Below are 27,600 nucleotides of genomic sequence, written 5' to 3' on the forward strand. Positions count from 1 at the left end.
GGCCACCATGACAGAGACCTCTGTAACAATTAATGACTTCCAGCCAGCGCCCATGTGCAGAGAGCGAGTCCATTTTTACCTGAATAGCTGCTCTGGTGAAGTAATTAATAACTGCTCTACAATATGCAATTTAAAATACTGTTTCTTTAAAAAAAAAAAAACCAGCTCTTGTAATACCAAATGTGAGCTGATTTTGCTACAAACTTGAAGTGGTCGTGCTTAAAAACTGCCATATCGGCACTTAGTGATTATTTACGTGGCTGACTATTGGAAAACTATTTGCATACCTAAATGCACCACGTTTCTATTTTTTTCATTCATTATAAAAGATTTCTCCATAGGACACAACTAGGCATGGGCCGGTTACCGGTTTTAAGGTATACCACGGTATGAAAAAGTCAAGGTTTCAAAACCACTAAAATTTTCCGTCACACCGTTCCTGCGGTATGAGCGTTTTTTTTAATGTGACGTCTCATCAGGGAGAAAGTAGAGGTCCCTCACGCTGTGTGAAGCTGCAGCCTAAAGCGCCCCTCCGCCCGCTCACCTGTGTTTGTTGTGAGTGACAAGCAGGCAACTCTGCAGGCTGTGTGATGGAAGGAGGCGAGCCCCCGGAACTTTTTCCGCCATCCAAGCCAACTAAGTCGGCTGTTTGGGAATACTTCGGCTGCCGTAAAAAGCCAGACGGCCACGGCTTGGAGGAAGAAGGTCGCCCGACGTGCAAAACGTGCTTGAGGACAGTGGTAGCCCGAGGAGGCAATACATCGAATATGATAGCGCATCTACGGGAGCACCACCCATCGCTGTATGCTAAATTAAAGGTGCTGTCTTGAAATGAACGAGCGTATTAGCGTCTGACATTAGTGAAATGAGCTTGTTACTGAGGCAGATATGGTAACTACCATATCTTATCTTTTCTTCATCTCTATCTTTTAGTAACTTTTTTTATATTTTAACTGAGGCAGATACGGTAACTAGCTTGCTAAGGATTTATCTTAGCATGCTAGTTACCATAACTGCCTTAGTAAAAAAAAAAAAAAAAAGTTATCCACAACTTTTTTCTTTCATCAATCTTGATTGCTAAGATGGATAACAACAGCTAGTTTACTCTAACATTTTAGAGCTGCAATCATAATACCGTGAAACCGTGATATTTTTGCCTAAGGTTATCATACCGTCAGAATCTCATACTGGCCCATGCCTAGACACAACTGTTTCCTCACTTTAAACTCCTGAAGCCTCCTCCCTTCTTACTCCTCAAGGTGCATTTAAGTAATTAGATCCTCTGTGAAAGTGGTGGGGGAACAATTTCGGCAAGCATAAGTTTGAATAATGAAAACCCCCTCCATCAGCTCATCTGTCTCTATAAAGTTAAAGCTTCATGCTGTTGTTGTAGTGGAGTTGGCAGTTTTCCCTGCAAATGTTGGACCACACAGAGCAGAACATACAATACACAGCATCCCTTTTGTTGCAGAATCTCAGCCATGTAAATTGCAGCGCTCTTCCTTTTAGAAAGACTAGGCCTGCTGATTCCGTGTCTGAGTTGTCCTCATTAGAAATTTGGGTGTGCAGTGGGACAGGAGGGCCCAAATGATCTATTCTTTTGAAAAATGAACCGATAGTTGGTTTCATCGGCACCAAAGGGCCCAGCAAGAGCGAGCTGACATATGGACCAAACACATGTAGATGACATCCTGCACAGAATTGTGCCCATCCTGCGCCGTTATGATGATGAGAGCCCGGCATTAGGCCCCCACTCTGATCACTCACTCTGTATCTCACTCACACACACACACCAAATCTCACTTCCTGTTGGTGTTGCACATGATATACTATCACAGGGGGACGTATTTGCCAGTCTCACTGGTGCTCCTAGTACTAAAAGTTAGTCACACTGTCTCCAGAAATGGTAGCAATGCTCGGACTGACAATACCCAACGATGCCGGTGGGTCTGTTGTCAAAGCTGATGGTTGTGTTTGGCCCTCGCAGATTCCTGAGATGGATTATTACTGTCAGCGGCCATTGTACACTGTGTTTGGGATTATGTTGCTTGCAGTAAGATGTTGTCACTTGGATCCTTTGTCTCATGTCAGAGACATCAAACCAATTACCCAACACTCCCTAACAAGGAGTCCTGAAGTCTTCAAAGTCAAGTAAATAAATAAAAAAAAACATTATGAAACAAATATTTTTACCACAGCACTTTGTCTCAAAGTATTCAGTAAATAAGCAAACAATTAGGAAGTAAATAATCATTTATGTAGAAAATGCTACTTTTGATTTATATCAATAACAGTTTTTAAAAAATAACTTTTCATGACCCTTTTTATTTCAAAATGTCATATTTTCATGTTTCATGACTGATTTTGTCACTGCTGTCTTCCTTTTAAACATGAACAAACTAAGAATGACTTCATACTCAGCAGGTGAACACAATGTGGTATGATGTCAAATGGGAATTCAGACATTTTGTCTCACCAAGAACACACACTGATCAGCCACAACATTAAAACCAGTGACAGGAGAAGTAAATAACACTGACTGGGACACAGTAATCAGCAAATGAAATGCTAGTTCTTAAAGCTGAACAGCTGCAGACCTTCTGTCCACTGCAAGAAGGGCCTCAAATGGGGAAATGAGTGTCAGCAGTGGAAGAAGGTAGCCTGGTCAGATGAATCATGCTGTCTTTTACATCATGTAGACGGCTGGGTGCTTATGTGTTGTTTACGTTTGGAAGACAGGGCAGCAGGATGCGCTATGGGAACGAGGCAGGCCGCTAGGAAACCTGGGGTCCTGGCATTCATGTAGATGTTACCTGACATGTACCACCTACCTAAGCAAAGCTGTAGATCACATGCACTAATTAATGCCCTATTTCATTAGATTAATACTGCCTGGCCTTGTTGACTTGGCCCCCATATTCTCCAGATCTCAATGTGATCCAGCATGCGTGGGATAGGCTGGAAAACCCGCTCAGATCAACAGAGTCCACACCTCACTGCTTAAAGGATCTCCTTCTAATGTCTTGGTGCTTAACACCAAAGGACACCCTCTGAGGTATTCAGGTCTTGACGGGTCAGAGCTGTTTTGGCAGCATGAAGGAAATCTACACAATATTGGGAATTTCCAGTTTATGACGATAAAGCAAGTCTGGGCTCCAGTAGTCAGATCAGCTCCACAGCACTTTCACTGTACACTCAATCAGATATGGATTTCATGCAAATGACTGGCAGGTTGCTTTAGTCAATGAGAACTTGCTTGATTAGTGGCATTTGTCGTTAAACAGTGAAACCGAGCAAATAATCCATACGTTCCTGTTGATACTGTGTTATCTCAGACCAAATAATATTCCTTGTGACAGTTGGTTCAGTTCATTTGTGACTCCACCAAATCTAGGCCGCATCCAAAAAATGGGAGGGAAAGCCAATGTGAGCTCATCTAATTCAAAAGGCCACTTCAGTCTAGGACCAAGATTAATCCCTGTGTGAGATGCTGGCCCATGAAGTCTTGATCTTATTTATAGGTGACAAGGACTACTTAAGTGTAATCCACTGCTGTATATATTCAAAGAGAAGGCCCTTGGCCTTTATTAGATAGATAACACAATTCTGACCCACTGTGTTATCAGTAGCGACTTGCACATTAAGTACGCAGAGCAGCACTAAACACAAGCTTCAGCTAAGGGGACTGACGCACTGCTGAAGATACCTTTTTAGACAACAAGTCCTCTGAATGTTTTATTCAGAGGTAAAAACATGGTCTAAAGTTACAGGAAATGATTAAATTCTCTCATGCTCTTAGAAATGTTATAAATTATTATTAATTAGTATTACATAAAAACTATTAATTTTATGTAAATGTTCTGTATATTTCGTCGTTCAAAAGCGTCTGAATCTTTGTCGAAATATTGGTTCAAACAGTGAACTCGTGCACTGCCTGTGATGTGTTCTTAGACTGTTGTTGGCTTTCAGCATTGGCAGGGAGGCTTCCTGACCTCTGCCAAGTGTTTAACAGCGTGAGGACCATCAGAGGTGAAACACGCTCACTTAGAGGACTGTTTACCATGAAACTTGTTCGAATTGACAAGAAAAAGGTATTGGTATGCAGCATGAATCGATTGGATGCGTGTGAAGCTTAAGCGGGGTCTATTCCTTGGCTGTACTGCTAATCCGTCGGTGTTCAGCAAATACATTTAATGTGCCTTCTTGTAGGGTTTAACTTGCTGAAGCTGCTCTGCACTGTTGTGGCTGCTGGCTCTGTGTAGTCTATCATATATTTTTTGGTGGTGGGATACCTCAGTTACTTTGACGCTGTGTGCCACGAGTTGCCACAGCAACCAAAAGCACGAGGTTAACTGTTGTTTTGCAGCTGTGGTGGACTTTATTTGCATCTTCTTTGCATCTGTTACTTCATATTTACCTTCAGTTCAAAGGCTTTGCATGGTGTATCACACCACATGCATTCATAAATAAATATATGTGGGATGTGGAAGGAATGTGAATGTAAATGTCATGCAGTCTAAGCCCCACACATCCGAATAAACATCTCTGTACTGTTTTTACGAGTTGTCAGATATCAACCCCACACCTCTACCATTTTATACAACCAGTAAATTCTGTCTCCTATTCTCTTTTATGGTCATTTTCTTAAAGGCTGTGACATGTGACCGGTCAAGAGACCGCGCCAAATGTGTAAGACATGATTTGATATCATTAATAAGTAACTCTTCCTATGAGTCACCTGCCTTGGGACTTTATGTTCCTAGAAGAGGGAAAAAATGCGTGCACATCCAGGAAATATGTAACCAATAGTCTGGTACAAGGCAACAAATGTCACTATATGTCACAAAAAAGAGGTATGCACACTGTTCAGCTCCAAATAGGTCGTTTAAACCTCTGAACGGCGAATAGTTTCTCAATGTATTTTGCTCCTGTCACATTTTTATTCAATGTGGACTCATTTTTCACAGCAATATAAAGCCCTGCACTCGATGAAAGCAGCATAACCATGACTACAAGCAGAGCGAATCAAAAACGTCTTCTCTGCAGTATGACAGTTATAATGCCAGAAATCTTTTCAAAAAAAGGAAAAAATAAAATGTATTTAATCATTTATTTTACACGAATTGAGAAAAACTAGGAATCGGCATGTACAACATTTTCTTCATGCCCCTAGGTGTTAGCAAACCTTCAAAAAATAGTAGTATAGATATTTCACTACTTTCATTTTTAAAGTAGCTCCATAATTGCCTTCTATCTGCTCTGCAGTTCATTTAAAAAGTCACAGAATTTTTGTCTCTTGACTGTTGGTCTTAGATGAGTCAGTCGTGGCTTTGTGGTTTTGCTAAAAAGGCCAGAATATTTGTCATTTTACAGAATCTGCTATGAGACTTTCTTTTTCGGCAAACCATCAAATGAGAAATGAGAAAAATGTGAATTGTGGAAATGTGCTTTTGTATTAAAACATTTCTATTTTAGCTATACGTAGTTATTTCTTCAACTAACAATGTGCAGACCTGTCTTTTTTGTCATTTTAACTACAAGGAAGCACGCTTGGGTCGTGCTGCTGTGTATTTGTACAGGTTTGATAGATTATCAGTTTGATTATCAGATCAGCATTTGTCTCATTTTGCGGTATTGCTGCTTTGTTTTTTGTTTAAACCAATTTCCAATCAAATATATTGAAATGTTGACAAGTTTAATTTAATCAAACGCATGTAAAACACAAATAAAAGTTAAATCACGTGTTGTTGTGGGGCTACTCTTAGTTTTGACACAAAATTTTGTTTTCACAACAGTATATTACTCATTATCGGTCTCCTTAATTAAACATAATAAGAACTGGCTCTGAAAAAGAACATTTCAGTGGATCCTCAACCTGGATGAAGACTGGTTGATTTAAAAAGTAAAACTAAAGAGGAGAAAGGGTCTGAAGGATCGACCACCTCTCTCATCATCACTGTACACTCACTTCTGCAGCATCGATAAAAAAACAACATTTTCACGTTCATGATTACAGTTAGGAGTCAAACCAGGCTTGACACTGTTGTTGCATCATTAAAGACACAATTAACTCTGATGGTTGTTTCTCCCTATTAATTTTATAGAAAAAATACAATTCCGTCAGAAGGTACAGCAGGCTGGAACATAATGCCTCCATCGTTACTCTTCTGTTTTCTGTTTACAGTCAAGTGGGAAAAGGCCTGAAATGATAAAAAAGCACAAACAGACCAGTGTTTCTGATCATACAGGCAGTGGCAGTAAGTTGTAAGAAAAGCAGTCTTTCAAGTAGACAGTATTCAAACTGGAATAACCACTTAAAAAAACCCCACTCAAACAAAAACTATTGGAAAACACACAGAAACATGAAGTTCCAGGTATCTTGGATAGATATGGTGGGTAAACACGACTTTCTTTTCTGTAGATTTCAGCCACGCGACTTAAAATATGTATTTGCACTTCACATGTATCAATCTTAATTCAACAGAGAGTTCTTTCCTTATCGCTGCTGAAAAGCTTTAAAATGAAAGTCCAGCTGTAAATTTTTTTTGTTAAAAAAAAGATGAACGCTATCTTTATGAGATGACAGACCTCATTACTGATAAGCCATACTTCCTTTTTACAAATGGAGTACATAAAGTAATACTGTATGTACTGCTATCAGCGTAACCTGAATGACTGAGTCAACAATCGGTTCTGCTGGAGGTTACAGCTATATCCAGTATGGTAAATGTGGCTGTATTTAACGATGATGATGCTGTCTGTTACACCGATGCTCAGTGTTTGTTGCATGCAGCTTGTTAGCAGAGTGTTGCCTCAGTTTATTGGCGAGTTTGCAACCTGTGTGCATCCTGTTCTGCAGAGGGTGAGTTAATGTTTCTTGCAGCTTGCAGCAATATTAATCACTAGACTGCTTGAAATCTGTTTCTGTTTGAAGAGCTCAGTGTGTTCAGTCATGCAGGATACCTGGCGGGATCTACAAGGGAAGAAAGTTCACTTGATAAGGTGGTTGTGTGTGTGCCTCACCTATCAAGGAAACTGGCAACTCACTGAAGAATTCTGTATCAGGTGATGTGTGGTTAGGCAGCACAGTAACAGTAATCATTATCCTACCAAACCTATAAAATCTGAGTACTCTCTTGTACACTTGACTTGTAGACCCGTCTGCACTTTTAATCTGTATGGTACTATTCTACTGTTATTTTTGCATCGAAACACCAAGTCAAATCCCTCGTATGTGTAAACCTACTTGGCAATAAATCATTCAGATTTCGATTCTGATATTGTAAAGCATCTTTACAGTAATGACAAATCAGCCGTTTAACAGAGCTGAGTCTTTGTAGCATGTAAAAACTGATATATCCGACATAAAGATTAGATTAGGCAAAAAATATCCCAACCCTTCTTTATCTTCATTGGCCAAATCTAACATTTAAAAAATAGTAAATAAATTTAACTAATAATGAAATCTGAAACTCAAACCACGCAAGAAGGGAGATGGACATTCCAACCCTCACCTATGGTCATAAGCTTTGGGTAGTGACCTAAAGAACAAGATCGCGGATACAAGCGGCCGAAATGAGCTTCCTCCGTAGGGTGGCTGGACTCAGCCTTAGAGATAGGGTGAGGAGCTCAGACATCCGGAGGGAGCTCGGAGTAGAGCCGCTGCTCCTTCGCATCGAAAGGAGCCAGTTGAGGTGGTTTGGCCATCTGATTCGGATGCCTACAGGTAGACGTCCTTTGGAGGTTTTCCGAGCACGTCCGTCTGTGAGGAGACCCCGGGGTAGACCCAGAACCCTCTGGAGGGATTATATATCCCGTCTAGCCTGGGAACGCCTCGGGATCCCCCAGGAAGAGCTGGAGGGCGTTGCTGGGGGGAGGGACGTCTGGAACGACCTGCTTCGCCTGCTGCCTCCGCAACCCGGCCCCGGATAAGCGGAAGAAAATGGATGGATGGATGAAACCATGCAAGAATCTTTGAGTGGTACATTATCATAAGGGGTGCAACAAGTACTTATCATTGGTGACTTAAATCAGATTACTTTATCAGACAGTTTAGCTGTTGAATAGACCTATGCATTGAGTCTGATGTTATTTAAACTTAAAGCTAGAGCCGAGTGGCTTGGCTGGAAAGCTCATCAGCAGCATCTAAGATCTGTGGCCCCACCGATGGCAGCACAGCCTCAGGGTGACAAAGTGCAGCTGGCAAGCAGCTCATCTTCAGTTATCACAGAATCAACCATATCTTTATGCTGCCATCAGTCTGTCGCTGGGCTTTGCCAGCCCCAGGTCAAAAATAGCAGTGTACTGGTCATCAGACCATCTACACATCCATAAAGTTTTTACTGGCCCTCTGGGTGGCTGATCATTTGCAGTGTTCATGGCAGAGCTCTACATTCACGCTCAAAGTACAGCTGTTGAGTTTAACAACTTTTTAGCACAATATATTAAAGCTGGGTATTGGAAATTGCAGTGTTGTAGCAACAATTCAAAGACATCATTAAAAAACATACCATATCTATGCTTGCACTAGGAATTTGAAATGAAGAGCCACTGTGGCTCACTCATAAGAATAACAATGAGGCACAAAAAGCCACAAATTTCTGTGTCAGTGATAGCGGAAAAAATGGAGTCATTTTCCTGCATTCTGGTGCATTTTGAGGTAAAAAAAAAAAAAAAGCTCAACTTAACAGTTCCATTTTAACTATTTTATTTCTACTTATATGTATGTATGTTGTTATTTTTATTACAAACAGGCAGTCAGGGATGAAGACACATTTCCATGTATATATGCATTTGGCCATTTAAAAACCTGTACCTGAAACATGTTCATGATCAAACCTTTTTGACCCATAAAAATATTAATTTCATGTCCAATTTCCTTCTTTTTCTCCTATGTCCAATTCTTCAACCCTCACTATGTACCATATCTCACAAGTGTAGCATAACCTCAACAAAAACCTCCTCTAGGGGAGTCAGATTTTGTTAAGTGACCCTACAAAATAGGACTCCAGATTTTATTTCATATCATACAATCTGCAGTTAGCTCAACCTGCATATTTCTGTTAAAGTCCTAGTTTTGAAATAGTCTCTCTGTTCTTAATCTGACATACAGTGATCATTTAGCCCCTTATTTTATTATTCTGTTCTAATCATATTTAACAGGAAAACATGTCTGCAGTTCGGTACTTAATCACATTTAACCCAAAAACCTGTAGAAAACAACAGCAAAAACAGTAAACATACAACAGAAAACCCGTCAAGTGGCCACAGAGTGAAACGTAAGTCGCGCACGTTCACGCGAAGGGGGAGTCAGATTCCGGGGAGTGTGAAAATTCTACAACACTGGGCGCGTGATCAAGATTCGGGTGGCTCCGACCATTTCCGATGCCTGCCGAGAGAAAAAGTTTGCTTTTCTTATATTATCGCTCAGGCGTTTCGAAGAAAAAGTAAGTTGAACCCTTTTTTGTTGCTCTTTACAAGAAAAATAGAGCGCCACTGTGGCTCCCACCGTTCAGAATGACTGTGCCATCCAGCAAAAACGATGCGCCAATGGTGCTGTGGTGATCGGCTAGTGCAAGCCTAGTATATATTACCAAAGTACACAACAAGCATCATCATTGTCTTTACTGTTAGCATGTCTAAAACAACCTGAAGTCTAATTTAAAACATATCGAGTAATTGTGAAATTCACAATCAAAATTGTCGATTGTTCGTTTCAATAATCTATACATTATTTGACTATCAAAACGGTCAAATAAATTACAGTAAAGTTTTCAACCTGCAATAAAGAAGAAAATCAAAAAGAGAAAGGAGAGACAGAAGGGGAAAAGGAATCAGAAAGTTAAGTGGATGAAATGACCCATTATCATTTCAGCTTTTTGCCTTATCCATTCTTCTTCGGTTAAACAGATAATGTAACGCATTACAGAAAACTGTCTTGCAGTACATCACGAATCACAGAACTGCTGTATCATTATGGCATCACTGTTGTGGGAAATGTAGCTCAGTGTGAGGAAATCCAATTCCCACTCCTCATTTTCACTGATCATAAACTTTACAAGAAAGAACTGAAAAGAAAATTAAGGAAAATCCTGTGGTATGTTTTTTTTTTTTTTTAAATAACTGCACCCATTAAGAGCAATGCTAATCCCTCCACATGCTGCTCACATCCACCCTGCACGGTGTCTGTGTTTTGATTTGTTTGTTTAATGAGCCCCACCCTTTTCCACTGGAATCAAATGAAAATACATGACAGTAAAGCGATCAGCCGGATATCTTGCTAGATATGCTCTAGTACCATGTGGCGGAAAACATACCAGACATCTGTGTTGTCAGATGTGAAGCATCCGCTCATCAGTCATCACACACTGAACTCTTCACCCGCTGAGGGACTCTCTCACCTTGTACTGAGCGATGCTCTCTCGCCTGCTGCTCCTGATGTGTGTGAACGCTACAAGCTGCACAGGCGCTCTGTGCATGAAAAAGCATCATTTTCCCAATGACAAACACTTAACTTACGACTACACTGAATGTTGTACTAAACAGAACAGTGTCCTAAAATGACACTGGTGTCTGTGGGGAGTCTATGACAATTACCATCTAAGAACCACATTAGTATTGTGAGTGTTTAGTAATACAGGGTGTCCATGAAGTCTCTTTACAATTTTAAGCATTTATTACAAAGGCAGTTGATAAGATGTCTTAACCAAATTTGTTTTATTGTAATCAGTGTTTATTAAAGTTTGTAATCACATTGAAAGTGTGTGTTTCAGGTATCCTGTTGGTGAAAGAGGTTCATTAGGTAAATGAAACCCTAAAAAATGGCTACTCCTCAGACCGGTGGATTAGAAGGGATGGGCCAAATCCTGCAACCACGTTCACCAGATATTACTCCCTTGGACTTCTTTCTATGGCATTATGTTAAAGATATCATGTATCGAACAAAGATACGGGACATTACTGCCTTTAAGCAAAAGATTTCTGATGCCATTGCCCATATTGATGAGGCTACGCTACAGCGAACATGAAAAGAAATCGAGTACAGCCTTGATGTGTTTCGTGCAACTGATGGTGTCCATATAGAGGTGAAATAAATGAGGCAGAAAAACTTTGACAACCACTGATTACAATAAAACAAATCTGGTTAAGACATCTTATCAACTGGCTTTGTAATAAACTTAAAACTGTAAAGAGACTTTATGGACACCCTGTAGTACCACCAGTCCTTCTAAAGAATGTAGACTTCACAATAACAAACATTGTAGTGAACAGGCTGCTGCATAAAAACAGTGAAAGGCTGCTGCAGCATAGCGACACAGTCAAGTGGTTATATTCTCTTTAACAGCACGCAGGTGAAGTAGATGCTTGTGCTGATTACTCAGGGACTGTATCAACTTCAACAACAGCAATGTTTGATTCTGCACATCTCACTAAGCATCATGGGAACTTCACAGGAACCAAAGTTTTTCAGCCAATAAAATGTATCATAAAACTCCTCATTATTCTGGACTCACTATCATTTCCAGATGCACTGCTTAACAAGGCCGATGGAAACAGGAAAGCAAGTCTCTTGGCAATCCTTATTAGATGTTTCGATGCGAGATTTCCACCCGTCTGAAAGCGATTAAACTGTACCAACCGCACCCACACGCTGTAGATCCAACATGAGGAACTTGTCATTATTAAATGAGTCAGTGTGTTCAGAGAAACAAAGAACGAGCAAACCTCAGAACAGTCACTGCTGCTAAACTGCTAAACATGCAACACGTATCAAATCTCACTCCAGTCGTCATCTGAAGAACAATACGCTACCAAGCCCACAGACATAACCTTCAACAAAGCAACAATGTGTAATAGACTTCTGGCTCCAGCTGTGTTTTCTCATATCATACAATCAGGCTCCAACAAGCCACTGCTCTTATTACCGGCAATATATAAACGCCTGCAGCCAATCCCTGCAGATTCATCCCCTTGAGAAGAACTCCTTCACATAGAGACTATACAGCTTGTTTTTAAAACTCTTTAGCTATATTTCCTGCTTTGACCACACTCAAATGTCAACAAGCATTAAAATTCCTACTGTGGATCGTATTAACCTTGGTCATTATCCAGTGAGGACATTTTGCTACTATCAGTCAGTTTTTCATAAGAGCCAGTAATTTATCAGCGTCCACTTCATGTAATCTATAATAACACATCGATATTACTCATGCTCTGTATTTCATCTGTGTCATGAACACATTAGAACGTAGTTGACAGTGATCTGTGGCATGCAATCATGTACCATGAAGGTCGGGCAACCACTAGGTGTACAGGGTAAACATGCACGTACTGTACTGTAACCTCTGATCCAAAAATGAGAAACACTCTGCATGCAATCAGGAAAAATCTGCAATGGGTGACAACATTGTTCTATACTGTCATGACATTATATCTTCTGTTAAATAGACACAAAAGTGTGCATTTTAACTCTGCATTATTAGCTAAACTGCTAACCCCAAACAAATAATAGCCTATGAAAAATAAAGAAATTATTTCAAACATGCCTTAAGTGAACAGATCACACGTAAAATCCCACCCAATTTAGCTGAAAATGTATTTAAAAAAACCCCCAACACATTATAACTATAAGAAGTCATGGTGCTCCTGCTTCCCACTACTACCTTTAAAATGTTTTCTTCTAAAACTCAACAAGAACTCATATTTTCCTCACTCTTCTCTCCTTTATCAGGCATCATGCTAGTTAATCTTGCAATCGTCACCAGATTCACCCGCACTAATTAATGTGAGGTTGGCTGATGGCAAGCTGGGGCTTCATTCGACTGGCCAAATGCCATGAATGCATGGCCCACTTATCCATGGCTACACCTAATAGGTCAAACATTTGCATGCCGAGTGTGAATTCATGACACCAGTCCAATGATTTTCTTATTGATTACATTTCAGTTAGTCTTTGCTAATGTGTTTCTGTTGCAAGCATGGTGAAAATACATTGTATGAGTCTGTCCAATGAATTAAAATACCAAAGCAGGCCCTTACTAACTCTGACTACCATGTTTTGTGATTCTAGGGCTGCAACTAACAATCGTATTCACTGTTAATTCATCTGTCAATTGTTTTCTCAGTTAACCAATTAGTTTTTTGTTATCTATAATGGGACAAAATGGTGAAAAATATCAATCAGTGCTTCCCAAAGCCCAATATGATGTCCTATTTTGTACATAGATATCGAGTCTATCATCACAGGTCACAAAGGAAACTAGAAAATATTCCACTTTGAGAAGCTTGAATCAGAGAATCTGGACTTTTTGCCCCAAAAAAAAAAAAATCCAAACTGATTAAATGGCTATGAAATAGTTGGCTAATAGTTAAAGAGTTAACCAAAAACTTGTTTATCTGTTGTAGCCCCAGTCAGTCCTATGAAACAAAACCTCAAAAAGACCTAACTTGAACTCCAATGTCATGCGACACAAACTTTCAACTATCGTTCCAGTTAGAAATTAACTTCAAAATGTGGCTCAGCTTCAAACCTCTTCATAACATCGGCTGTTCCAGTTGTAAACAATCAAACAGGTTCTAATCTGACAACACCCAGCTCTGGTTGCATCTCAAAGGACGAACTTGAGACATCATGTTTACTTCCATGGAAGCACTGGACAAGCTCATAACAATCAATCAGGTCTCTGAAACATGACTCCAAACTTGTACTTTTTACAGTGAATATTATTTCTTACCTGCTTTTCTGTCATGCATTAAGTTCCTTTAGGTGTTCTAGCTTGATTAAAGACATCACTTTTTCCATATTGTTAATATTATTATTAGTAGTAGCAGCAGTAGCAGTATTAGTGCTTTTATTGCCATGTTCTGTTTGGACCTAACTATATTCTAAGTTGGAAATACAAGAAGACTACCTAAACAATACTTAACAATACATGAAAAAACTGTGCAAACTTTACAGACATCAGAGGCAACGACAAACACAACCAGTAAGTTTCCACTGTTTGCCACATCTGTTTTCTAGTTTCAACTTCTGTGTGGCTCAAATGTACAGCATGTTTATGTGTCTGAAGTACTTAGGTAAGACTGAGTGCAATAGAGCGCCCACAGTGTTTCATCAGAACTAAAGATGGGCGAGGTCGGGTCAATACTGAACTGATGAAAAGTGCCTTCACAGTGCGCTAACATAATACAGTTTCTAACCATCACTCAGCTCTGCAACTCAAGTCTGTTTGTCAGAGAAGCAGATAAATACCAGCGTGTCTGCAGACACTTGTGATGGGTGTTTTTTTCCAGCCCTAACTGGGAGTGAACACAGATGCACCTAACATCAGCCGTTGCTTACCTGAACCATTGTCATGACATGGCAGGGATTCAGCAGATAGATCACAGTCTTGGTGGCGAACTTGAAGCCAACCTCCACCCCAAAAGTCATGCAAAGGGCAACCAGCAACAGGTTCTTGCCCAGACTGTCCTCTTTTGTCCTTACGCAGTCTTTGCCCACCACTCTGAGCTCTTTGGAGAGATTGATCTTCTTCAGAGCCACGCCGATCTCCAGCAGGGAGATGAGAACGATGACCAGACTCTCGCTGATGCGCTGCTGGGGCGCTAAGAAGGCGGCACACTCGGGGCCCCCGTTGCCCTCAAACTTCGGGTCCACGCCGCCGTAGATCCAGTCCAGCAGGCTGTATATGTTATATCTGGACATATTCCTCTTCTCGTGTTGGAAAAGATACGAACAAGATGGAATGAAAGACGCCACACTGACTTCTTGGCGAAACATGAACTGCGAGATTTCCCTTTCGTAGCTCTCCTTGTGGTTGAGAGGTAGACATGTATCCACCCCTTGGTGTGTTTCAGCGAGCTAACCCTCCGAGCTGCTTCATCCACAGACGGAACAGGAACTTCAGCTAGTGGCAGGAGGCGGCTGTAGCCAGGACTACCTACCTGCTGCTGCTAGTTGTGCTGGTTGTACTGGTGGTGTAGCGGCAACTCTAAGTCTTCTTTTGCATCCCTCACAAGCACACCTAGCGACCGAGCTAGCTAACGTGGACAGTTAAATTAGCGTCGGCATCATAAGAAGGAAGCAGACATGCTAGCTACGGGCTCCCAGTCACGTCAGGCTTCAAAGCGGTGCACCGGAGCATCAGTTAGCATGCGTTAGCAACAGCGCCGACACCGGATAGGTAGCAGCTAGCTTAGCTACCCAGCCTACCTTCACCAAGCTTTACTGGAGCAAAGGGTTAATCGGAGCCCGGAGTTTAGCCTCGCAGGTTGAAGACCTATCTGAAACCCCATCCACCCTGCATAGTTTTCCACAAGTAGGAGCTAGTAGCATTAAAATATTTGACATGATACAGATAAACCGAGTTGTGTGAAGTGAGTTTTGTTAACATTTCAGCACCTATATTAGCACAGAATAATCACAGATAGCAAAAGGTGGTTTATTTGCCTATATCTCATTCACTTTCTGCTCTATAATTTCTGATCTTTTACAAACTTAAATGTCTTAACAGGTCAGATTAATGGGATGTATCAATAATGGATGTGATCTGTTAACAGGAGCTGAAGTTTAGTTGCTTCCAGCTATTTGCAGGAGTCTTTCCTCTACAGCTGCAGGATCCACATGGAAGGACATTTGCGCACATGGAACAGCAGTGCAGATCACTTCACAAACAGCTATAAGTAAAATGTCCACTTTATAAATAGGATCATTTATAAAGTAGTTCATAAACAGCTCAATAAAGTAGACAAAACATGAGTTTTCAGTCATTAGGGAAACCATAAATAAACTAGCCAATTAATTATTTAGATAGTTTAATAAACTGTGATTACTTTAGATTCATTATTCTGTATGTAAGTGCGTTATTATATATTACACATTACTTGATTTGCTGTCCAATGTCACATATATGACAAATTCAGCATAATATTGTACTATGGCTCACTCTATCACTGTGGTGGATATGTCTGAATGAGTCACCAAGATAAGAAAAGATGAGGTCTACTTTATTCATCCCAGAGGAAATTGTTTTGCCTGAGTACAATAAACAATATACAACAAACAAAGGTTAGTGGAATATGCACAATTACACAGAAGTTAGTAGTAAAATAGAAATAACAAAGAATACAAAGTACAAAATGCGAGTTTCTAAAAGTGTTTGTGTGAGGTGTCTCGTGTAAAGTGTTTTAAATGTAAGGAGCATTAACATAAAGTGACTTATGCCTGAATGACAGAATGCCATCCCTTTAATAGGGTGATGAAGCTGTTAGTACCCCACCTGTGAAACAGGCTTAAGACAAAGTCCTCAGTCTACGAACTGGTCTTCCAATTGCAAAAGAAAGTTTAATACTTGCTGAACTGCCAGACTAATTAGTCAAGAGAGGTACAGACATTTACTGCTACACCTTAGTTCTTATGTATAAAAACACTAATGATGCTAACATATATTATTTATGACTTTTCAAACGTGCAGCTTGGTGGAAGAATAACTGATAAAACACTCATAGGTTTTATTAATTTGAGGCAATACACAGTATCCCCTGCCTGACAGTCAAACAAGAGGGCACACAGGAAGCGAACTCGAGCATAGAGGAGCCGCACCACACGTGATGCTAAAGGGTGGTGCGTTCAGGAAAAATCCGGAAACTTCCTTTACTTCTTCTTGTTGCGTTTGTAGAGCACAGTAAATTGCCAGTGAATACAGACACAGTGAGGTTTTCCGTTCTAACCTTCGCACTGCTTCACCAGCATACACCAGTGGCTTCCATTTCTCCACATGTGGGAGTAATGTGACTATATTGAAATAATAATCACCATTTTGATTAAGTTTTCTCCCCCACGGGGAGAACGCTATGGTAAAGACTGTTATGCACTTCTATGCAATTCATAAAAAGATTCTCAGAGAGGGTTCTTGGGACCAATTATTAGAAGAAAGAGTTTCATTCTGTATTTAACTAGCTGCCATGTACGAATTCAATAAGATGTTTATGAGTCATTGATGTATAGCAAGCCAGTTACACTTATTTAAGTAGAATATTTATTATTTATTGCATAACACAGACATAGCTCAGATCTCGTTAAAGCCTCGTGCTTCTTCAGATAGATGTAAAATAACAAGAAGTTCTCCTAGTATTTCAACAGTTTTCAGTGCGGCATCTAAAAACACGGGCATAAAATATTTGTACTTCCCTGGCACCACTGAACAAGATGCACATACATTTCCACAGATGACAACTCGGCAACACAGACATTTACGGGGACCTCAAGTTACTGCTTTTGAAATTATATATGTGGTAATGGTAACATTTGAGGAAAACTTTGAACTTTGGTAACCATTTTCTGTAAGCATTCACCATCAAATCAATTGCAAAACATTTCCTTTAAAGATTATTTTGGGAGCCTTTTTTCCCCTTTATGTAATAGTGGCAGGGAAGAGAGACTGGAAATGTGGGGAAAGAAAGTAGGGGGATGAAATGCAGCAAATGGACCCCAGCTGGGAATCGAATGAGGGTTTGATCCCTTGATGTTTCTTTATAGTGACACATTCAGGACAAATTTTGTCCCTTTTATTGTAAAAAAATGTCTTGGTCAAATATGATACACTGCAGATATTTCACAGTTAACGGTTAGTCATGATTTTGCACTTCAGTATCCATACCCACTACCATTAAATGGCAAAGTGTCTCTCCAAATGAATAGTGTCAGATAATAAGCAGTGTGGGAGACTTTCATTAGTTTTAGAAAATAAAAGAAGCATCATTGCGATCAATACATTTGTTCTTCACTGAGTCTTTTAATTAGTTTTCTTAATCCTTAGAAACGTGCAACACCAAAAAATAACTGAAGGTTATGGCATCCCATGTATCCTCTTAACTAAAATGATCAAGGGCCACAGCAAGAAGAAGACTGTATGACTTGGATTATAACTGAATCCAAATATTTCCTTTGAAATCTCTTCATTAAGAATGAGGAAAAGGAAGCAAAGTCTGATAGAAGTGAATCACAAAGCGTACTTGCCAATACCAGAGTCCATGGAGAACCAATTTGTAAGCCGGTCTCCTTCATCCTTGTTTGGCACGGTTTCCATCGTTGTAGGGGGTAGTGACGTACGCACTCTCCACACTAACTGGTTTGGAATGCTCTTAAGTATAGCAAATATTTTTCACAGACACACACAGGAAGATGGGACGGATTTGATGAGGCTGCCAGGACTGAACTGACATGGACTCATGAGGGAAGAGAAGTGAAAAAGCTTTGGGGGTGCAACTAATTGTTTTCTCTCAAAGTGCCTGCTTTGGTTGGCCACTGCCTGGTTTTTGAAATAACAGCAAGCTGACATAATTCCATTAGTGTGGGGCTGTGTGCAGCATTCAGTGTAGCGCAGGACTTGTTTGAAAGCAGGTCCAGGATTGTGAGTACCAATCAGTCTATGGTGAAATGTTGAAACGGGGGCCAAAACCATTTCATTGAGTAGAGTGATGGAAGTGCAAAGGATTAAAGTTTGTTTTGAACTGGTAGTGGAGAAATTGAGACTATGGAGAATGGAGTTTAATGAGGAATAATTCACTCATGAGAATGAAAACAGGTGAGTTAGAAAATAATGTAGAAGCAACATGCATGAGTGGAAATGCAATCTCAGTACCTGTATGAAACCGTCTACTACACTTAGAATGTTTCTCCCCAGGGAGGAAACTAGTGTTTGTATCTTTCAGCCTTGATGGTTGTTTCATTCTAACTAATTACTGTAACATTGTCTTAAAAAAAAAAAGAAAATCAGAAGCAAACTGTTTATTCACATTCCTAATATTTTATTGAATTAGTTTTTGCTTTTGTTGCTATATTCTTATAAAAGCAATGATAATATTTTTAGTAATTCATACTTATTTTAGAAATTAAACCAGAATCAGCTCGACTGGGTGAGGATGTGTACATGCACAAATAATTTGACTGTTTTTAAAAATTATTTATTTACTCTTAAAGTGCACAGAGACACCCATGCATTTAAATAAAGACAACAGGTTAAAGAAAAGATCGTTTGCGTTTAAATGCCATGTATAGCTAAAGACACGTATAAAAGAGCATGTTTAAAGTGAACCAGAAGTTTAGTGCAAATTGTGAAGATTCTAATGACAGGAATATATACGATTATTAGTTATAAATACGGGATTATTGATACTTTCTCTTCATGAGGTAGGCAGATGATGGAAAGCAATACTAATAGTTATGTGACAAACAGTATATACAATGGTTCACAGTTATAGAATCCCAAAATGTTTTCCCGTCATTTTAGACCGAATTGATGCTACAAGTTATTATTCTGCTCTGTCTTGCTTTTGTAGTGTTTATTTCATTTTATTTTTTCCTGTATTTGTTATGTATTACAGCTATTCTGTGAACCAAAAGCAGAACACAGAGTCGGATGGACAGCTAAAAGGCTACAGGCTCGGTAATGGAGACGAGCCGGCTGTTGCAGGTGAGTGACTGGCGTGGGAATCTTGGAGTGCGGGGCATCCGATGACTGGCAGCTCTGAGTGTGGTGGGAGGCTGACTGCCCGCTGAGAGGCAGAGAAGGTCAGTGTGGTGTTTGTGTGAGTTACAGGCTGAAGCTTGGCAGTGGGAGCTGGACAGGAGACGACCGGAGGAGGCTGGAACCTGAGGTACCAGGAAACTGCGGGTTAGACCGGGAGCAAACACAAGAAAGCAAGTTTGGCAGACAACATTACCAAAGAAGCTGGCAGAACAATCTAGCAAGGAGTGCAGAGATGAGTTGGGGGTGTCAGTACTGCAGCAGGTTGTTGTATGATTCTCATGTGTACAAGGACAAAGTCAGAGAAGAAAAACAGGAGAAACACAAGGAACGCAATTATGGTACCATACTAGGCTTTTTGTCTTGGTTTTTTGCACATACTTTACATGACCATTCAAAGATTTGGGGTCACTTAGAAATGTCTTAATTTTTGAAAGAAACATTTTTTTTTTCAATGAAGATAACACTAAATGAATCAGAAATACAGTCTAGACATTGTTAATGTGGTAAATGACTATTCTAGCTGTAAACAGCTGATTTTTAATGAAATATCTCCATAGGGGTGCAGAGGAACATTTCCAGAAACCATCACTCCTGTGTTCTAATGCTACATTGTTAGCTAATGGTGTTGAAAGGCTAACTGATGATTATAAAACCATTGTGTAATTATGTTAGCACATGGATAAAAGTGTGAGTTTTCATGGAAAATGTGAAATTGTCTGGTTGTCCTCAAACTTTTGAATGATAGTGCGTTTTACTTGTTGATTTTCTTATAACATACACGGCACACTGGTCATCACAGGTCGGCGTGAAATCAGCCATATAAATAAATCTGATTTGGCTCTTTGAACTCATATTTTACCAGTAGAAAAGGGTCATTAAAGCTGTTTGAAATCATTGTAATCAATACGGACGACTGTAAACAGGTTGCTCATTGAATCAGGCCTCTATTCAGGAACTAGAGAACCCGCTGACATTTGATAAAGTGGCTCAGCAGGCTCTCTCTCATCCCTCGCTCACGCTGCTGCCCAGAAAAATAAACTGGACCCCATTTTCAGCATTTTCAAAAGGGTAATGCAGTATGTTCTCTGAGTCCCATAAGGGAAAAAACTCTGACTCACTTTGCAAGCTATAAAGTCCAGGGCTGGCTTCGGAATGTGGAGAGGAGCAGAAGCAGGGCTAAAGATCAACCGGCCTCCTAGCACGTGATCCTGAGGGATAAAGAGTGAGCTGCTCCCTTGGGTCGAGATGCTGAACTCTTCAAGAAAGCAACTACCAGACAGCAGCAACTTAGCGAAATCAAAAACCCTTTAGGCCTGGTTAAAAGAGGCCAGTTAGCTGAAAACCGAGAAGAGCGAGACAGAACAACTGGTGGGAGGAAACACAGCAGCACAGCTCCCATTACACAGAGATTTTTAATGTGCTTTATGTTTGTTTGTATAGGTTCAAGGCTGTATTGCTTTTCAAGAGAGAAACAGAAGATGTCTGCCTAAGGAGAAATATGAATGTAATATCTTTGGTCAACAGCTCTTTTCACGCATTACTTATTTTGCTGTGTTGAACGCTGGATCTTCTCAACCTCCCTCAGTCTTTGTTAAAATATGAACTCTCAGTGGCTTAAGAATATGTAGATTTGATCAATGATTAATGGTAGCTGTTTATATCCACAACTGAGGTAAATTATCTGTTAAAACTGTGCCAATTCTTTAGCTCCTACAGAGCTGCTTTTCCGTTTTCAGCAACCCAGAAGCATCGAGATTCAAAGCTGGTTCTACTCTCCAGCTCTCCATTCTGCAAAAATTATGAGCCAAATGTTGTCACAACTGAATCAACCCCATGTTCAAATATAAAATGGATTATGTCCGACACGAACACACAGTAAGAGAGATGCACAAAATCCTGTATCACACTTGTAAGTGCTATTTGCAGTGTGTATGCTTTGCTGTTCTGTGCACTCTAAGCTTCTGACTGGACTCGGGATAAAACCCAACCCCAAACATATAATATCACTTTCTTAACAAAGTGATTTTTCATTTTAAATTGATTTTTACGGCAATACCCTTTGAGAAGGACCGGCTGTTTCTCAGTGCTGACTGTGTCACCAGGGGGCGATGTTACCATTTTCCCTCCCTGTGTGGATTTCAGCGTTCATTCCACATGAGGCTTCTTGGAGGATATTTGAAAAAAGCTCCACTTCACTGCAAATCCCAACCTTCTTAATACAAACCATTTGCTTTTATAGTTGAGACTCTTTAGCTGTTCAATGTGCACCAATACAAAAGACTGAAAACTTGTGAGTGTTATTTTCACAATGCAAATACAAAGGAGCTTAGAGCCAAATCAACACTGTGCAGCTGCCAATCCATCGGAACCTATATTATACATAAATTAATATGCATCATTATAGTTCAACATAAATCCTCATTCAATTTATATTAATTTCCTTTAATTGCGCTTCTCATTATTGCTTTGGTTTTCTATAAAATAATATATAATCAATTTCTTTTACTGTGTGCCGCAGAATAAGCTGTATTTGGGTTTCAAATTACAGAGCAGAATAATATAATTCAGTCTGTCAAATTTGCATTTCTGTGTATTTTCATATTTTATATATTGCATACATTTAAATAACAAATTTCCTAGAGAATCTGGTCGACATAAATACCTGGCAGCAGCCTCAGTTATCCCAGCATACACGAAGGGCTAAAACAGCAGAAGTGGACAGCTGGGCCTGCGGTGATGGCATCTATACGGACAACAAATAAAGTATTTTGTGTGTCCGGGTTTATGTTTGTCAGAATAGTGCGAAAATCAATGGACTCCTGAGGGGGCGGCTGTGCTCCGATAGGCCTACTCCTCTCTTCACCGCAGAGCAGGACTCAGTCAAGGATATTAATCTAAACATCAGTCATGCATGGGGAACACCCCATGAGGAGAATAAGCTTGCTCATCCATGCATCTCCTGGGGGAGGCAGGGGGGCTTTGAGGAAGGAGGAGTTGAATGGGTAAGTATGTCAGGGTATCATCTCAGGAGATGTGATGTGGGCTGACTTTAGGCACACAGACAATAAAACCCAAACTGAAGAGGTTGGCACCATCACAACTGAAATTTGTGCATAGCTCACTGAACCACATCCTAATCTCTACTAGAAAAAAACCTCAGAGCAGAGAAAGCCAGAGTCCAAGCAGTGATCAGAGGAGAATGTGTGTCCCCTGCTTGGGAAAAGAGGAAGGCTCTATTCCTGACTTATATGTTAATGTAATTCATCTTATTGCGATCAAATCCTCCAGCCGTTCGATGAAACCACACAAGTATAGCTGCATGTATTATAATTCAGGGCCAGTTCATTTTCTTATTACCTACAACATGCTGTATTTCATTTTCTCTCATCGCCATTATAAAATGTCTCCTCTGCTTCTGTGTTTCAGCTGCTCGTGCTGGGTTATCTTCTCAAGGACGACTGCAGCTGTTGAGTCGTTTCCTCCATGAGGATACCCCATACCGACTGCAGGGCATCCGAGCTTTCCACTCCACAGCTAATCTAATGTACCACAACTGTCAAGTGTGCTAAAAGCTACAAAACATGCCAACATAGCCACTTTTAGCTTGCTAATCGATGGCATAACTCGAGCTCAAAATCATGAGTGGAATTTTAAATTTGAACTCCTGGAAACAGAGTGAACCTGAGGAGGGGAAACTTTTTCATCAGGGCCAGGTATACTGCAGCAACCGGCTCTGCAAAGCCCAATATGAAATGGTGAACAAGGTTTCAGTATGCTATAGAAAAAAAAATCTGTACAAACCTGAAAATCTCTCAACAAGGGTGCCAGAAAAAGATATTAAAACACAGTGGAATACAGTGTTCAAAAATTGTGGAAGTGGCTGATATCTGTTAAATTATCCTATATTTTTGGCTGATTTAAATACAATATAAGAACAAATTACTATTTGTAAAATACAAATATTGGATGGAAAAGAATTTTCCTGTTTTCTTCCCAATCAACATATAGATCAATATTTTTAAATGTGGTTTTTATTAGATAATTAGAATTTAAGAAAAATAATACTTAAAAATTATTTCCTATAATTAATATACATGTTTTGTTTTCAAATAACATCATATGCAGCAATATGTGTAAAATATACTTTTGGTCATTTAAATACAGTAAGAAATGTGTCATTTTACACTCAAGTGGTATAAAACTAAAAATTACGATTCAGAAAAACACGTAGTTTTGACGTGGACATTATTTACAATTTAGATTTTTACTCCACTAAGAAACGCGGCAGATTTATGTGACGATCAGCATATGTTTATCTGTCTGTCTGTTATTCTGTCTGCTAGCAACATTACTTAAAAATGGACTAACGGATTTGGATGAAATTTTCAGAGAAGGTCAGAAATGACACAAAGACCAACTGGTTGGATTTTGGCAGTGATGCGGCTTATAGTCTGGATCCACGGATTTGTTGAAGATTTCTGTATCATTGCGAGATAGCGACGTCATTGTAACTATGACAACAAGTGAACACTACGTCAGCTTCCTGCTGACCATCACATGATTGCGATACTACTACAAATCGACCATTGTGGACTTATTGGGACTTAGATGTTGGAAATGATGCAAAGATCAATTGATTAAATTGTGGTGGTGTTTCCAAGTCCCATCAATTCCCCCCACCTGCTACATAATCAGGTAACACAATTCGGTATCCGTGCATAACGTTCACATGCATAACACACGCCCGTGCTTGGCACAAGGTCATTTTGTTTGTGGGTCCGTCTATATTAAATCGCCATATTCTGTGTTGCCATGATTTCTGATCATCAATAACTAAAAAACAAATGCTGCATTTCCGACAATGCCATATACGGGAATGAACAGGGTTGGTGGAGTACTGCCCTCTCTGAGTGCTTTTCTTGTTTTTACAGTTATTCTGTGATTTTGCTAGATATTATCTGTACTTCAACAAACCAGGGAAAATAACATTAAATTGTTCAAAAAATGATGGTTAGAAACAGCGAACAGTAAAATCAAGAGTCGTGTTATATTTGGTTGTATGTTGGAACTGCTATCTCCAACATTATGGTTTATCTTTACATCTCTGTGTGTCCAGTGTCACCCGATTGAAGGTAAGTAAATATAGTAGTAAACTTTTTTCCAAGAAACGTTGCCTTTGGGTCATAACATAATTATTCCCAAACCCATTTCTTACTCACCCATAGTCTGAAGCCATGGGGACCTCACTTGTCGCAGCAGCAGCGGCAGAGCGCAGCGTCACAATGGAAAGGCGGACGAACAGTCTCGTCGTAATGTTTACACCAGCCAGTCTGCTCTTGTATGCTTGAGAAATCATTGTAGATTAAGAGGCAATCTCTTTCCAGGCAGATAAAATGACAAACCATCAAATGCACTCATGTGAGAGAGGGGCTACTCACAAAAAAAAGAAAAGAAAAAAACACAACAATTGCTTCTCTATATAAATCTTTTCTTTGGACTGTTTTAGTTTATGCAAAGTGTGCAGGGAAATGAGACACAGCACTGGAACTGCATGGATATCGTAGTTAAATAACGGCAGTTCTCAGCCACCAGGACATCTCATATTTCTCTCAGTGTAATAACTGCAGGTGCAGTTGGTTTCAGTGGTCACGCTTCAGGGTTCAGACCTTAATACCCTGAACCACAATGGATGCAATAAAGGTGCAATCAGTAAAAGTTGACTCTTAAAGTTCCTCTCTGTTCATTGATTAAACCCTGAAAAATGCATCCCGGCGCCTCAAAGCTACATATTTAGAAGTTTATTTCAATGAAGATAACCATATGCCTCTCTCTCCACCTGCCAGCTGCAGCTTAAGCACACCGGCTCAACTCTGCTCAAACATTACTCAGCACTACAGAGTGGAGAATTGCAACATTGGAGAAAATTAGTTATACATGTGGAAACCAAGATACCAATCTAGAAAAAGAAAAATGATACAGAAAGCCACACCCTGCATGGAAATAAGTGTTGTGTGGCACAGTGCTGACTGCTTTTTTTTCCACTCATGGTGTGTCTTCTTTGAAAAACACCATATAGACACAACACCAAAGTAAAAAAACTTCCTGATGATGATCTAGTGAGAGGTTAAAGAAACTATAGTCAGAACGTCACAAACAAGATCTATAAACACATAACCGTAAATATTGCATCACACAGACTGCACATTGTCAATCTGAATGCACGTCTGCTCTGTCTTGTGCTGTGTACATTACATAAATACATTATACATTATAGTTGTACGTATTCGGATTTTTTGTATTATTTATATTTTTTTCTTTTGTATTTTATATTGTTTATTTTTCTTTACCTATTTTAACATGCCGTATTTATAAAACCATACTGCATGGGTATGTAATAGAGAAATAAAAAAATCTAATCTAAACACTGGCAAATTCATGACTTTCACAGTTTACAATTTTAGCAGTTTTTACATTGGGATTTAACTCACAAACCTTGAGGTAGCTGCTGTAACTGACACAATAATGCAGAGGTAAGACCAGAAACTGCATACATATAATTCTATCTTAATTTTAGTTACACTACCGTTCAAAAGTTTGGAGTCACTTAGAAATGTCCTTATTTTTGAAAGAAAAGCAGTTATTTTCAATGAGAATAACATGAATCAGAAATCCAGTCTGGACATTGTTAATGTGGTAAATGGCTATTCTAGCTGGAAACGTGTACATCTACACAATAAAACAAAGAGACAAACAAAAAAATGTGGACAATTCTATTTTTTCTCTTGATTTGGTATCAAGTCAGCACCTTCACATGAATCAGGCTAATCCTGCATTATACATGTCTTAGGCCCTAAAAGCCACACTAATAGCTTGTGCTTGTATTCCATTAATTGTTATCTGTCCTTGTCCCACCATAATGTTAAATTTTACATATTTGCTGAATAATCTACTATTTTTCACTGAGTTGAATACACTTGCAGAAACTACACGTGAATGGGGGCAAGTCAAGCGTTATTTTTACTTGTACATTAAACAAGCTGGCTAATTAACAACAAGGACACAAAAGCTTGCCTTGACAAAACCCTTGAGGTAAAATATATACCTGCAGGGTTACAGTACCTGAACTAATGGCTGAAAAGCAGCGTGCACCGGGGACCAGCTGTATCATCCTCAGTAAAAACTGCCGAGCTGAGCCGATGTTCTGTAAGTGAGACAATATTGCAAGGTGTCATCAAAGCAGGGAAAGCAAATTAGAGTAAACAAAGGCAGGAGAGCAGAGACGCTGTCAGGATCATGAAGCACTGGGCGCTTGGCCTTGCCCTCAAACCTTTAGGTTTTCACTCGATAATAAATATAAGGTGTGAGCCACCTTACACAGGTACATGAGCTGGATTTCACAGCATGAAATCAATAACACGATGAGCGTATTATTTGCAGTTGGTATTATTCTTTTTCAGCAGAAATAGCAAGAACAAATAAGAACTGTGACCTTGTATGCATGTATGCGTTATACACAGGCTTCAGAGGAAATGAAGACTTATCGACTGGATTCCACAAAGGCAGACGAAGGTCATCCTACTTTCTCTTTGTGCTGAACCTGTGTCCCACATTAATATCACAGATAGAAAGCAGGCAAGCTGGACGAGTGGTTCTCAGTGTGCTGTCACACACTGGTGTGCCTTGGGAGGTGGCCAGGTGTGCATTGGAATTAGTCTTATTTATGATGATTTACATCGAGATGAGCTACCGCGCACTCTTCTTCACCAACCTGAGCCTGTAGATGAAGCAGCGGCACTCTCACATCCTGACTCATCTGTGGCTGCAGCAACAGGAGATAACTCTTCCTCCACCTCAGTTAGCCTTTTTTTGAGATCTAGAGCTATTCATAAAACATTCGGGGCAGTGGCCTCAGATGTCCAGGTCTAAAGATGCTGCTGCTGCTGGGTTGTTCATTTTCAAGCCATATATTTGTAGGGACATTGACAACGCTTTTATGAAAAAAATCACATAAGTCTTGACGATGGTGTATAGTATTGATAAAATATATGACTGAACTGTACAATATAGCTTG

General features: G+C 39.8%; 1 protein-coding gene across 1 annotated transcript in view; it reads right to left on the reverse strand.

Annotated features, from left to right (window-relative positions):
* Positions 1 to 15,231, reverse strand: part of LOC110959614 (transmembrane protein 164) — a 30,536-nt gene extending 15,305 nt beyond the window's left edge. Inside the window, exon 1 of the mRNA XM_022206542.2 lies at positions 14,342 to 15,231. Coding sequence (XP_022062234.1) covers positions 14,342 to 14,779 — 438 coding nt within the window. The 5' untranslated portion in view covers positions 14,780 to 15,231. The remainder of the gene's footprint in view (positions 1 to 14,341) is intronic.
* Between the last annotated feature and the right edge of the window lie 12,369 nt (positions 15,232 to 27,600).

The sequence above is a fragment of the Acanthochromis polyacanthus genome, chromosome 17, assembly GCF_021347895.1.
Source record: "Acanthochromis polyacanthus isolate Apoly-LR-REF ecotype Palm Island chromosome 17, KAUST_Apoly_ChrSc, whole genome shotgun sequence".
NCBI classification, from domain to species: domain Eukaryota; kingdom Metazoa; phylum Chordata; class Actinopteri; family Pomacentridae; genus Acanthochromis; species Acanthochromis polyacanthus.